The sequence below is a fragment of the Myxine glutinosa genome, chromosome 2, assembly GCF_964187855.1.
Source record: "Myxine glutinosa chromosome 2, kmMyxGlut1.1, whole genome shotgun sequence".
NCBI lineage: Eukaryota > Metazoa > Chordata > Myxini > Myxiniformes > Myxinidae > Myxine > Myxine glutinosa.
Genome location: NC_136262.1, coordinates 721,443 through 736,798, shown reverse-complemented (window position 1 = coordinate 736,798; position 15,356 = coordinate 721,443). Strand labels below are relative to the sequence as shown.

At 45.1% G+C, this 15,356-nt stretch overlaps 1 protein-coding gene across 6 annotated transcripts in view; it reads left to right on the top strand.

Annotated features, from left to right (window-relative positions):
• LOC137422105 (F-box/LRR-repeat protein 17) overlaps positions 1-14,898 on the top strand; it is a 124,634-nt gene extending 109,736 nt beyond the window's left edge. For 4 of the 6 annotated variants that reach the window (XM_068108858.2, XM_068108859.2, XM_068108857.2 and 1 more), the window contains 2 exons: positions 2,943-3,085; positions 13,697-14,898. In XM_068108858.2, coding sequence (XP_067964959.2) covers positions 2,943-3,085; positions 13,697-14,053 — 500 coding nt within the window. In that variant the 3' untranslated portion in view covers positions 14,054-14,898. The remainder of the gene's footprint in view (positions 1-2,942; positions 3,086-13,696) is intronic. The other 2 variants (XM_078772901.1, XM_068108860.2) reach the window with 1 other exon arrangement.
• The last annotated feature ends 458 nt before the right edge of the window (positions 14,899-15,356 follow it).

Below are 15,356 nucleotides of genomic sequence, written 5' to 3'. Positions count from 1 at the left end.
GAGATCATTGATAAAGACCAGAAAAAGCACAGGGCCCAGAACACTGCCTTGGGGAACTCCAGCCTGAACAGGAAGGGCAGATGAGAGAAATCCATTCAGGGCCACACGTTGACTACGACCAGAGAGGAAGTCCGCAAGCCATGTGTGGAGATTTCCATGGATACCATAGGAGGAGAGTTTGGTGAGCAGAGCTGGGTGCCAGACCGTATCGAAGGCACGTGACATGTCAAGGGAGACAGCTCTGATTTCCTGTTTGGCCTTGAGGACCTCCATCCATTGTTGAGACAGCAGAAGCTGCATGTCCAGAGTAGAATGACCTGGTCTGAATCCAAATTGATGATCGGAGATCAATCCATTGAGGAAGAGGAAGGATTTGATATCCGAAGCAATGATGGATTCCATGACTTTGCTGATAATTGGGAGCAGGCTGATTGGTCTGAAGTTGCAAGGATCTGTTTTAGCACATTTTTTGTGTAAAGCGGTAATGTTTGCTGATTTTGCAGATGCTGCCAGATGACCTTGAGCAAAAGAGAGGGTGATAAGAACAGAGAGAGGGTGAAAAGAACAGAGAGAGGGTGAGATAGAGCGGCAGAGCAGGATTTTAGGACCCGTGGGCTGATGCCGTCAGGTCCAGTTGCAGAATCAGAGTCGAGGGTTGATATAAACTTTTCCACCTTGTCAGGAGAGAAGGACACAGAGTCCAGGAGCAGTTGGGTTCGACTGGGTAAGGTGGGAACAGATAGAGATGGGTTTGGGACACAAGATTTTGAGGCAAACAAAGAGTTGAGGCATTCGGCTTTGTCACGTGCGGTGTCAAGTGTGTAGCCATTTGAGGTAAGGGAGGGATGGAGGGGGAACAAACACCAGAAACGGATTTGACCAGACGCCACCAGGATTTGGAGGAAGGAGACAGGTTTGAGAGTTCATTCTTGAGTGTGGAGAGATAGTGCTTCCTGGCACTCCTGAGGGTAGACACACACTTGTTCCGAGCTTGGTGGAAGGAACTGAGATTGCCTTCAGTTGGATTAGCCTTCCAAGAGACAAAGGCAAGTTGTTTCAGGGCAACTGCCTCACCACAAGATTCAGTGTACCATGGATGGGAGGAAGGGCATGACAACTGAAGACGAGATGGGATAAATCTGTGCATGAGAGAGCAATTTACTTTGGAAGAATTCCCAGGATGAGTTGATGTCAGAGGCGGTAGAGATGGAAGACCAGTCCAGATGATTTATGGCCGTGACCGTGAAGACCGTGCCAGTTGGCCTGAGTGAAATGCCAGACTTGTCGACGCTGAGGAGGCTCTCTGACAATGGCCAGAGAGATGTCCACTTTAACAAGCACATGATCAGAAGAACCGATTGGATCGGAAGAAGAGCAGCAGACATTTGCAGGGAAGTTTGTCATAACCAAGTCTAGAAGAGAAGATACTCCATTGACTGAGATCCGGGTCGGGAAATTGACAGATTGTGTCAATCCCAGTGAGTCACAGAAGTCCTTTGCTGAGGTGCCATGACTGGTGAGAGAGGAACCCACACCCAGCCAGCTGGCATGATGACAGTTGAAGTCGCCACATATGAGGAAGAGAGAGTTTGGATGAGTTGATAGAAGTTGGTCCATGTTGTCCGACAGCGAAATGTAAATGGAGTCATCACTGTTTGGAGGACGGTACAGAACACATATGAACAAAAGGTGGGAGCGGAGAGGAAGCCGTAGCCAGAGGTACTCCTGGGGGTGAGGTGGAGAGAGGGCAGTGCAAGGAGAGTGAGGAAGAGAGTTTTTGATAAGGATAGCAACCCCACCACCAGGACGAGGCTCAGGTCTATCATACCGGAGGAGGGAGTAACCAGGAAGAGATATTAAGGAATCAGAGACATCTTGAAGGAGGAAAGTTTCTGTTGAGCAGATCAAGTCTGGATTGTCAGAAGCAACCTGTATGGAGAGATCAGTCAGGTTTGAGCGAAGGCCCCGGATATTTGAGGTCCTTACCGTTAATGAAGAGAGAGGGGGAGCATCGGGTACAGGACAGGGGAGGGGAGGGGTAGGGTAAGATGAAGGATGAGAGGGGGAGGTAGGGAGAGCAGTTGATAGTGTGTTTGATATTACAGAAGAGTTACAAGAAAGGGAAGGATGAGGAGGACGAAAGGTTTGACGGTGATGGGATGAGGCACAGTGAGGGGTTGTTTGAGGGGGGGCAGAGGCAGGTAGAAGGTTGGGGGAGGTGGTGGTATGAGATAGAAGGGAGACGAAGTGGCGAGGAGGTGGCTTTGAGGAGGAGGGGGGAGGAGGGAGAATTGGAGACGAATGGTATGGGGGGAGATTTGAAGGGAAGAGGTTGGGGGGGTGGGTTAGGGGGGAGTTTAGGAGGGGAGGGGTAAGGGGGGAGTTTAGGAGTGTAGGCGCAAGGGGGGGGGGGATTTGGAGGGGAGGGGCAAGAGGGGAGTTTAGAAAGTGGATGATTAATGAAAGACGAACATTTATAACAAATTGGGTTTATTGTGATTTTCAAGTTAGCGATCCGATTAAGAACGATGGAGGAGGGGTGGAATGAATGTGAATTTAGAACATGTAGTGAGGGAGAAGTATAAGAGATTGAATTTTTTTTTTTGAAGTGGAGTGAGTTGGAGAGGAAATTGAAAAAAGCCTTTTAAATTGGAAGAAAAACAGTGTGTTGTAATATACCACTGAATAAAACACTGCAGGGGAAAGTTTAAATATATTTAAATAATATTTAAACAGAACCGTGAAGAACAAACTTATATTCACAAAATACCAACGGGGAGAGGGCCAAGAGGGACAACCACGAGTCACGTGAACAGGGCGAAAGATGGATTGAAATATAATGCTTTTGTTTTGCATGCTCACTCACTATATGTCTTCATCAATTACAACATGCTGTGCGCCTCTTTTGTGAGAGACTTGTGCTAACAAATGATGCGTCTCAGCTCTGATGGCCATTGGACAATACAGCCACAGCATAAAGACGGTGGACGTGGGCTGGTGCCAGGAGATCACGGATGAAGGAGCCACGGAGATTTCTCGGGCCTGCCATTCACTCACGTACTTGGGGCTCATGCGCTGTGATAAAGTGAGCACACACTAAGAACACCAGGATTGTGCAGTACCACTCTTCACCAGCGGTAATAGTAGTGGTAATCCTGCAGTTGGGTTAATTCCCCCACTTCGATGATGTACAGTAACTGTGGTTATTGGGTTGTCGAGTTTGACAATATCGGCCTCCTCCGAAGGAACGAAATGTTGATCTGTGCTCATGCTTTGTTGAAAGGTTCAAGTGGAAGGGAAATTGGTATTTTGACACTCATAAAAGTGAATTACATGCCTCTCATGTGATCGCATGTTCAAAAGACTGGCTGGAGGCAGGTTAGCTGTGCTTTGTCACATGTTGATTGCGAAGTTGCATTGGATCTTAATCTTGATAAATGCAGTTTATTTGTACCCATATCCAAGAGAAGGTGAATGTGTTGTGATTGAAGATAGTTGATTGAGAAGTAGGAAAAGTAGGAGTTTTAAAGGGTCTTAACGGGTCTTAGAGTTTGAAAGATTCGTGGTCTTTGGGTTCTGAAATGGTCTTTGGGTTATCGAGGGTCTTAGTTGTCTTAAAGGGTCTGAAGGTATTTGTGGGTCTTCTTCGTCCTTCGGGTTTCGTGGTCTTAATGGGTCTCAGGGTTATAAAACCTTGAGAGGGTCTTGGGGCTCATTGAGGGTCCAATCTATATATAATGGAGCAAGTGTTTGTATGTATGTATTGTCGTGCGATTGCCCCTCGGTTAAGATGGGGGAAATCGTGGATGGCCAAAGCGAGCTTTAACTCCGAGGCGACGATAAATGGCAGATTTCCTATACACGTGCGCGGGGTAAAGAGGGAAAGAGGAAGAAGCGGCGAGATTTACCTCACGGTCAGCAGGTGCCAGCGTCTACAACCTGCGAAAATTAACTCACACGAACACGGAATTTAGAATAGAAAAGAAAATAATGAAATGGTTTATTTATAATAACTATCGGGAAAAGGAACGCGACGATAAAAACTATAACCTCGGTTGGGACGTCCCCACTCACAGACTTCACATACAGCACAGGGGAATGAATAATAAAATAACCCTTTCGTTGTGTTTGTGAATGTGAGCTTATCTCAGTCTGGCAGTCAGGGATCATCTGGCTCGATTGCGTCGTCCGACGCAGCTCCGGTCAGCAGGAAGCAGGCCTCGTTCGCCCCCGTTCACACTTCACCAGGCCCACGGACGCCACTGCATGCCAAGCCTCGTGTCCCCATGCGTTCCTTCGCGAGGTCCGTGCGTGAATGCTGGGTAAGAGAATCGTCGGCGCACCAACGTCCAACGAGCGAGAATCCAACCGGGACGAGGTCCAACACAAGAGAAGGCCCAGCGCAAAAGGACAGTCCACAAGCAAGAGGGCAAAGGGAAGAGGTCCAAACGGAGAGAAAGGAAAAGAGGTCCGGGCAGGATGGAACCCAACACGAGAAGACAAGATGTCAGCTCGATCGTCGGTTTTTCAATCGCCTCGTGACGTAAGCCCTCCTCTCCTCCAACCAGCGCGGCGCCCCTCGACCTCTAGAATCTTACGATCGCGTTGGTGTCCTCTCATTGGCCGAGCGCTTTTTTCCCTTCGTATCATGCCATCGGTCGGTGCCCAATCAGTATGTCGCTCCTTCCACCAATCAAGGGGAAGCTTTCTGCCCTTCCCCTGACCAATCACACGTCCTCCCATACTCGCCAATCGGTGCCCTGTTTCTTGCTCGCCCCTCCCCCCAGCCAATCAAGAGTCCTTCTGGGCGTGGCTCGCCGCCTGCCTGGTCGATGTCTGATCGCCATGGTGTACCACTGTGCGGCCGCTTCCTGCTTGTTTTTTCGGTCAGTCATTGTGGCGGCGGGGGAATTCATTAATGTGGTGCACGAATGGATCTATCTAATGTATAAGAGTGCGTTGCCATACGGGACACCCATCCAGGTAGATCTGCATAGGTAGGTGCTTCGTCTGTTGTGATGGGGAAACCTCACCTGTAATTTCTGTTAGCCCGGTTTGCCGGATTAAGTGTGTACCTGTGATCATACGAGGATGATCGGGTGATAGGTAGAATAGGGATTAGGCTAACTCCCCGGTATGTGAAACCTGTAATTATCCCGGTGTCCTGTATGGCAACGCACTCTTATACATTACGGATTACATTACACGGATCCTTGAAGATCCAAATTCCGAAAATATGAAAAGACCCCAAAGACCTTTTAAAGACCCAAAAGGTTAAAAAGTCCCTGGTGACCCAATGGACTCCAAAGATCCAAAATACCCTGAAGACCTAAAATACCCCAAATACCCTTATAGACCCTGAAGACAAAAAACACCCACAAGACCAAAAACACCCTGAAGACCAAAAAGACCCAAAAGACTGAAAAGACCCAAACGACCCGTAAAGGGGAACCAAAACACATTTTTTCTTCTTCTGAAAACCATTGACAATCATTAATCACAGTCTAATTTGAAGGGGATTTTATTTTATTTTATTTGTGAATCATGAAGTGCCGAAAAATGTTCTGGAGTGTCCATTTTCGAGTTTGCCAGTGACATCACATTATGAATTCGATCCTGCCGATCCTGTCGATGATCCTGCCGAAGACAGTACATCGAGACAGTGCATTCCGAGGGGATGTTGGAGGGGGGCGGGGTGTGTGGGTTGGTCGTGAGTGTTGTTAGCTATGGTGATGCTTGTTGGGGGATGGTGTGGGGTGGTTGCGAGTATTGTTGGCTAGGGTAACGGTTGTAGGGGGATTGTGAGGGCATGTTGGAGGGGCGGGGGAGGAGTGGAAGAGGATGGTCTAGGTTGGTCGTGGGTACTGTTAGCTAGGGTGATGGTTGATGGTTTGTTTGTTTGTTTTTGGAAAATTGGGATGCCTCAAAGAACAAGACCACCTAAGTTGAACAGAGAGATGGTGTGGGGGTGGTCGTGAGTATTGTTAGCTGGGGGTGATGGTTGATAGGGGATTGTGAGAGGATGGTGGAGGGGAAGAAAGAGAGTGTTGTGGGGTTGTCACGGGTATTGTTAGCTAAGGTGACGTTTGATGGGGGACTTTGAGGAGATGGTGGAGGGGAGGAAAGAGGGTGGTGTGAGGTTATCGTGGGTATTGTTAGCCAGGGTGCCGGTTGAAGGGCGATTTTGAGGAGATGGTGGGGGAGGGGGGGGGGTACGGGGAGAAGAGGTGAGTGTGGGTTGGTCGTGGGTATTGTTAGCTAGGGTGACGGTTGATGTTTTTTTTTGGAAAATTGAGGTGTCTCATAAACCAAGGCCACCTAAGTTGAACAGAGAGCCAGCAATATTGCCAAAGGAAATCAAGAAATCCAAGTCAAAGCAGTTGCATCAGCAGAAAATATCCTCAATGAGAGATGGCAGAAAATGTGTTGTACGCTTGCAACAAGATCGCCCATAGGGTCGCCCGTAGGGCAGGTAATCTGCTAGTGTAATTAATACACAAACTCACGTTTTGAGAGGACAAACAAACAAACAAGAAAGACGTCGTGCAGAGCACAATACTTGCAAACTCCACTCCCCAACCTCCACCACACCTCCCCTTCCACCCCTCCCAAAAATGTTGAAATAGATACATGAAATTGTCCATTTCATCAAGATTCACTCAAAGCTCAGGTCAATAGGATGAAATTTGATGATTTTAGAAGCTTGATCTTGAGTTGACCTTTGACGTTTTAACCTCAAAATAGTTGGTTTCCCAATTCAGTGACCTAATATACAAATCCTGTTAAACTTTCAATTCAATCAGGTGAAAAATGACAATTTTAGAAATTTGACCTCAAGTTGACCTTTGGCCTCAAAATCAATAGACTTCTTGCTGATGACGGTTTGGAATTGTGACCTGTAGGCGATTGACAGACAGAACAACAAAGTTGTCCGACCAATATATATCGTGGCCAAAAATATTGGCCCCCTTGCACTTTTTTCAAAGAATACAATTTTCTCTAAAAATAAGTTGAAATTGACAAAAGTATTTGGTCTCCACAATTCTTTATTTCACTGCTATTATGACAGAACCTTTGTTTTTGATTCGGAACTTAATATATCCTTTTAAATCAGAAAATAAAAATAAATGGCATTGACAAAATTATTGACACCCAAGACTTAATATTTGGTAGCACGGCCTTTGGACAAAATAACTGCAGTGAAGTGCTTCCTGTGGCCATGAATGAGCTTCCTACACCTCTGTACTGGAAGTTTGGGCCACTCTTCTTGTACAAACTGCTTCAGTTCTCCCAGATTTGAAGGATACCTTCTTCCAACTGCTGTTTTCAGATCTCCCCACCAGTGTTCAATGGGATTTAGATCTGGACTCATTGCTGGTACTTCAGAACAGTCCAGAGTTTTGTCTTGAACCATTCCTGGGTGCTTTTTGAAGTGTGTTTGGGGGTCATTGTCCTGCTGAAAGACCCATGACCTTCGACAGAGACCCAGCTTTCTGACACTGGGTTGAATATTGAGCTCCAACATGCCTTGGTAAGCTCCTGATTTAATGATTCCATGCATACATTCAAGGTACGCAGTGCCAGAGGCAGCACAGCAACCCCAAAACATCACTGAACCTCCTCCATGTTTGACTGTAGGGAAGGTGTTCTTTTCTTTGAAGGCTTCATTTTGTTTTCTGTAAACTTAGAGATGATGTGCTTTAACAAAAAGGTCTAATTTGGTCTCATCTGTCCACATGACATTCTCCCAGAAGGATTTTGGCTTGTTCAGCTGTGTTTTGGCAAACTCCAGTCAGGCTTTCTTATGTCTCTCTCTCTCAGCAGTGGGGTCCTCCTGGGTCTCCTACCATAGATCCCCCTTTAACCCTATCGGACCCGCTGTCGACTTCAGTCGCCATGGCCATACTCAACCTTCTGACATGAATTTCACCATTCATATAACTGCATGACACAGCTGGAAGTGGCTGGTCCTCACGAGCAGCGCTCGCTTTAGTGGAACGGGTCCGATAGGGTTAATTGAGTTGGTGACAGATGGTGCTAGTTGAAACTGTCGTACGTTGTGTCTGAAGGTCAGCTTGAATCTGTTTGGCAGTTGATTGAGGTGCTTTTTCCACTATTTGAACAATCCTTCGCTGCAATCTTCGATCACGTTTTCTCTTGCGGCCACGTCCAGGGAGGTTGGCTGCAGTGTCATGGGCCTTAAACTTCCTGATAACATTGCGTACGGTGGACACAGGAACATCGATGTCTCTGGAGATGGACTTGTAGCCTTGAGATTGTCCATGCTTGGCTACAATCTTGTGTCTGACCAACTTAGACAATTCTCTGGTTTTCTTTCTTTTCTCCATGCTCATTGCGGTGCACACAGTGACACAAAACAGCAGAATGACTCCTTTTCTCTACTCAAACTGGTTGAATGAGTGATTTTCAGCTCACCCGGAACGAAGTTCAGGGGAGCTCATGCGATGGCGCATCGTCAGTCCGTCCGTCCGTCCGTAAACACTTGCAACTTCTTCTCCGAAACCGCTGAAGGGATTTTGACCAAACTTGGCACAAATGATATTTGTTGTGTTGTAACTAAAGTTTGTTCACGGCATAAAAAAATCGGGGTCTAAAGGGATTAACCGTGGCCAAAGTGGATCCAGGTTTGACCCTCAAAAATAGGAATTTGCTTTTTCCTCCGAAACTACACACACTATTTTGATGAAACTTCACCACAACCTTCATCACACGTGATGTACCTAAGTTTGTTCACGGCATTAAAAAAATTGGTCTGAGGAGGTATACGGGTTTGGGGGTTGGTGGAGGGGGTTGCCCCCCCCCCCCCTAAAATAGGTATTTTTTTGTTTGTTTGTTTAAAGTCTTATTATTATGTTAGTATGATTCTACCTGCTGCCCTGTCTTCTGGCAACCATTGAAATTGGTTTGAAATACATTCAGTCGGTGCAGTATACTGTTTATTCTACCAGGTGAGCACCAGGGGTATTGCCCCTATGTTTATATTGCAGGCACATGCAACTCACCACAGGTGAGTTCAATTCCAAAGTAAAGGAGAATCACCTGTTTGAAATCTAATTGTTTCTAACAACTTCTAAAAGGTGCCAATAATATTGTCCGGGCCATTTTAGGATTTCTGTGTGGAATAAGCTTAGATTTAGTAATTATTTCAGCTTTTTTTGTTTTGTTCCACTACAAACCAAATAAACACATTTGTGAATATCAAAAGATTTTTTTAATTTCAACAATTTTCTGAAAGAAATGGTGAATTATTTGAAACAGGTGCAAGGGTGCCAATATTTTTGGCCACGACAGCACATATAGTCAGGGGGCCAGGAGCTGAACCTGGAAAGTGGTTCTAAAGTTTTTTTCTCAGTGTTTTCATGTTATATAGGTATTGTACTCTATGAAACTGCATGATGGCATTCTCCCATCATTGAGCATTTTCATATAACAGGCTTTATACAATTGCGGTTATCGGGACGCAAAACACTGGCTTTAGAGGGGTGGGGAAAATAGAAATACCCTTATATCTTTGCAAGCATTCAAGCTAGGGTCTTGATTTTTTGCATATGGGTGTATCTTGACCATACCTATTCGTGGGTCAAAGGCCAAAGTCATAGGTCATGGTCAAAGGTCAAATATCTGGGTCAAACTTGTATAACGCAGCATTGTTTATACACTGTGATATATTTCTCATTATACTGAACCTGTATCCATTGTTATAACGTCTAATGTCTTGTTATAAGGTCTCATGAGCTCAATACTGAATGAAGAAATGCTAGACTACATAATATTTATTGAGTTCTTTATGATTTTATGTTCAAAGATTACATCAAATCTGGTTACGTAAATGATCTGTATATGGTGTACCTATTCATAGGTTACTAAATCACCAAAATTGTACATATTCTGTATTTGGTTTTAAAATAATTCTTATATCATAAACATCATCAATCATCAGTGTTATTGTAATCATCACCATCTTCCCCTTCATCGCTTGTTTCATCATCACTATCAGGTGATATAGTATTCACTCTGTTGTGACATACTGATGCTGCGTCCTGTTGCTGACAGGCACAGAAGACTGAGCAAGTCATTCCTGCTTTGTTTTTTTTTTCTGTTTTTTTTGTTTACTGAATCGAGGCTCGTGAAAGAGCTAACATTTATTTCACAAACAAATCAAGCAGACAAACAAAATATATAAAAAGAGGGAGCGGAAGACAAGATGGGGAGAGAAGGGGAAGCACACAAATACAACATTTGAGAGCAGGGAGATGTGTGGGAGGGAGAGGGCTTGGGGGGAGGAGGCATGAGAAGGGTGGGGGGTGGGAGAAGTATAAAACACAAAGACACCAAGGACTTCCAGGACAGAAGTTGGTATTTCAAAAAAGTGGATTTGGGGTGAAATTAGCGGGGGTCGAAAAGATCAAGGTTTTGGATGGGGGAAGATAAGAGATGGTGGTGAACAGCTGTTTTAAAGACCTGGAGGGTGGAGTGGGATTGAAGAGAGTGAGGGAGTTTGTTCCAGAGGTGGGAGAAAAGAGGAATGAAGGAGTGAAGGTGAGCAGAGAGTCTTGATTTTGGCAGCTTAACCATAAGAGGGTTGCAGGCAGATCTTGTGCGACCTGGAGGAATATTTGGGGGACAGAGCCCAGAGAGAGCTGGGGGGGGGGGGGGGCAAGGCCAGAGAGGAGTTGGTAGAAGACGGAAAGACCACCAAACCTGCCTGCGGTGAGTGAGTGAGTGAAAGGCCCTTGGAGTTAGCTTCATCGCGGAAGATTCCAATGATTCTGAACGCTTTGGTTTCAACAGCGTGAAGACGAGCTAGGTGTGAGGCAGGAGCACCAGCCCAGAGGGGAGAGCAGTATTCCATTAGCAGTATTCCATCTCATTGTTGCACCCACATCGAATACTTTCACATGGTGTGTCACTGGAGCAGCCACAACTGATGATCTTTTGGATGTACTCGGGGACCAGTTCACTTCCTGCAGGAACTGTAGTTGGGCAGAGCATATCCCCATCTTTGCTCCATCCATACTCTAACGGGTCTAACTTCTGAGGCTCAGACCTCAAGGCATTCTTCCACAAGAAAGTTTGTAGGTGTGTTCTTTTCAGATTTTCCTGGAAAGCAGCATCAGTTGGTGGGAGTAAACAGAGTTTTGGCATTGTGCTGCTCCCCTTGCCTATTCTGGTCTTCCATACCTTTGCTCTAGCCTCACAGAGAGTATGGCAGTTTTTATGACCGTAAGTAGCAACAGCGAATTGAGTTGCCTGCTTCACTACTTCAGGCCCGGGGGGGGGGCTCAATTTCTCCAAGAAGACTCAGTAAGTGTTGTTTTATAGTGTTCAACATCTTCTTCTTCCCGATGCCAAAGCATCCTGCTGCAGTATCACATCCAGATAAGGAGTGTCCTGCAAGCAGGTTTGGAATGAGGTCTGCATATTGGGCAGCGGTTGCGTCTATGACACTTCTTCCATGTATAGGAGATTGCATTATAATTGGGATGTCAAGATTCTGCTCCAGATAGTGGTGCAACAGAAGGGCCCACACATCTGTATCATCAGCCACCACAGCTACACCGGATGCCCCCTCTGAAGCTGCCATAAATGCCTGCTGCACTATAATATTGTCAGCTTCCTCATGACTGGTATACAGATCTCGTCTTTCTATGACAATGCCCTCGCTAATCTCGATAGTTTCCTCTTGTCCTGTTATCAAAAGTGTGTGCTCCTGTGTATGGTTCTGAACAAAGTCTTCATCTCTTTGCAAGTCCTTGCATATCAGTTTGATGAGCTGCTTCTTATTGCCTGTAACAGTCAATACTGCTTTCTGTGCGGGGATTGGTGTTGAGGGTGTCAACTGATACACCCTGCCAGTACCCCTGGCTAATCGTGTTGAATCTTTGGTGCTGAATTCATTGTATCTATCAAAGACTAGATAGACATCACATTTGGAGAGCTTCTCTGCTATTTTGTGCTTGAAGGCATCAATGTCAGTCTGCACATTTCCAACAGTAGGCCAACCAGGTATCCAGAGAAGGGCACACCCATCAACGACAGTGACTTCTATTTCTTCATGGGCTACTCTTGATGACACCTCAATTTTCATATCTGTTTTCAAGATGAATTTAGATGTGGATATCTGCATGTCACCAGAGTGTACAAAAAGAGCCGTTGGCAGTGGAGCCAATTCATGGGACATCAGATGGTCAATGTCTATATCCCTATTACTGGCCTGCAGACATATGACACGACTGTAGATTAGGTTTGTATCAAAAACCTTCTGTGTGCCGATATTTACAGACTTCTTCGTGTCTGCCATTGAAGTTATCCTTCTTTCAATCTTGTGATGAAAGCCTCGATGTAAAGCCTCTGTAAATTCCACAGATTGTTTGCTCCCGATTTCAATTGATTTGTGAACATTAACTGTTGAAGATGATTGTACCCTTCCAGTAACTATGTTCACAATTGATCCCTCTGGGTGCTGCTAGTGGTCAAGTGGTGGTATGCACTGGGCCATCTTCACTCTTATGTCCTGTCGATCCTTTGCATCAGATTTTATCCTAGATTTGCTTTCTTCTTTGTGCACGCTTGCCTGCCTAGCTACACTCTCATCACCTCGCATTTCAGCTACATCGGTAGCTATCTGACCGCAGACATGTAGGCTCAATGCCCAAGATTTCAAAGCTTTGGGGTTAAGTGTGATGCCTATTATGCCGTGCTTGCCTTTGCCATATCTCATGAACGTGGTCTCGATGAGCATATCAGACCAGATTCCATTCCATATGCCATCAATGTGCCCCACAACGTGGTCCCCTTTGGTGAAATGCTGTAGAACATGTTGTGAGAGAGTTGTGGGAGTTGGGTTACACCATATACAGATCATTTACGCAACCAGATTTGATGTAATCTTTGAACATAAAATCATAAAGAACTCAATAAATATTATGTAGTCTAGCATTTCTTCATTCAGTATTGAGCTCATGAGACCTTATAACAAGACATTAGACGTTATAACAATGGATACAGGTTCAGTATAATGAGAAATATATCACAGTGTATAAACAATGCTGAGTTGTACACGTTTGACCCAGATATTTGACCTTTGACCATGACTTTGACCTTTGACCCACGAATAGGTATGGTCAAGATACACCCATATGCAAAAAATCAAGACCCTAGCTTGAATGCTTGCAAAGATATAAGGGTATTTCTATTTTCCCCACCCCTCTAAAGACAGTGTTTTGCTTCCCGATAACCGCAATTGTATAAAGCCTGTTCTATGAAAATGCTCAATGATGGGAGAATGCCATCATGCAGTTTCATAGAGTACAATACCTATATAACATGAAAACACTGAGAAAAAAAACTTTAGAACCACTTTCCAGGTCAGGCCAAAATATGCATTTGACCCCCTGACTAATATATTTGTCATTCCCTTTGTAGAGATGTTCTGGTGTAGGTCTTTGTGAATGCAGTACAACAACATTTGATCTTCATCTACAATGCATGTGCTATTTATTCGTGTAATATTTTAAATGAAAAGTCACGTCAGATGCAAGTGGATTATACCTTGCACCTGCACATGTTTTAGCATTTTGTGTTTTCATGAAAACATTTGTCTCATGTGTTGCATGCTGGTTGCTGAGAGCACCGAATTTCATTTCTGACTTAGTAATTCATTCGATTTGCTCAGGTGCTGGATGCGACTGTGGAGAAGTTAGCGGCACGCTATCCCACTGTGACTTACAGCACGATGCTGCAAGACTGCAAACGGACTCTTGAGTGGGCCCACCGGCTCGGATGGAGGCCTGCCGTCGTGCTTCCTGGTGCTTTTTCAGGGCCTCGAAATGGATCGATACAGCCTTTGGAAGTGGGTCGTGCTTTTGATTCTGCTTCGGTTCCCCTCGATGACAGGCTGTCTTTGCCTGATAATAGGCAAGCTGGTGGTGATGCAACACACCATGACGTGGCTGACCCATTACCTTTCGGTGATGGGGCAAATGCACCGTCTGCACTTCCGACCAATCACAATGATATTCCATCTCCCTGAGTTACCCACCTTGGGTGGCTCGACCACCAGAACATTTGATTTGCTCACCAATCGGCGTGATGTTTGTCTGAACCTCCTGGACCAACAGTGGCCGCAAACAATAATTTCAAAAATCGAGTGGTCACGTATATCTGGATTTATCCATTTAACAAGAATCTAAACTACTGGAATGGTTTTTGATGGCAAAGAAGTTTTTTTTTTTTTTTTCTTTTTTGGGGGGAGGGAGGAAGGGGAGATTTGACCGATACGGAGTGAATCGAATCGATTGCGCTGCGACCAAATGCTCAAGGCATTGGCAGTGATGCACGAGTCTTTTCTCTACAATTGGCAAATGTTCATACAACACGGATCTGTTACGAGACTTTTCCTGGTCAAATGGCACTTTGCTTCACTTTGTAAATCCAATCCTCCAGGTCCGGCCTGCTGCAGTCGGCAGACAGAAATCAAAATGACCACCTGATGATCGACCGATTGGCTTTAGTACTGCTGGAACTTTGCACGATGCTGTATCCTTTTGTTTTGTGTGTACGTTCCCTCCTCCGATGGAGTTGTGAACACCTGTTTGGCTCATTTATTGGGTTAGCTTTCCACTCTTCCCATTTCAAAGGCTTATTTTGAACGTTACGGACTATTTTGAACATTTGCTCTTAATTGTGGGAGATCATTTGGAAATGTTCTTTCTTGACTTTTATTGCTAGCGAAGTGTTCACATTTTGGAAAGTGGTGCCAAAGCTCTGGTGTACTTGGCCTGTTCGCTCTGTTTGAAGTTAGTTGAGGCAGCTGTTGGGATGATCTGGTCGTTTGAAGAGTGTTGAGCAATAAATTGATGCCATTGAGTATTTGAATTTGCTCTGCATATTAACTTTTACATCCACACAGAGTTGAGATCGCTCTTTCTCGTCGCATGTCCTGTTTGTCCGTTTCATTTCAATTGGGACAGAGGTTGTGTTTCTGCACCAATGTGTGCTTGCCGGGCTATTTGTTTTTGTTGTTGAGGTGCATCACCGTGTTTGAGGTATCACTTCTCCAAAAAGGGTAGTGCAAATGCTTTCATTTGATACCATTCTGCACTGGCTTCAGTGCCTCCTTCACAGTGATTTGAACGATTTCTTTCTCAGACCCAATTGCCATGCGATGAACAGGCCTTACCCTATTGCACTCTAAGCAGATGATTTATGAAGTGAACGAAAAGCACATTCTCTATAAACGGCATACCTCATGTGATCTTTGTTTAACATTGATAAAACTTCAGACAGTTGTTCTAATAACGCTGTGCAATGCACAACGAACGGACAAATGAGAC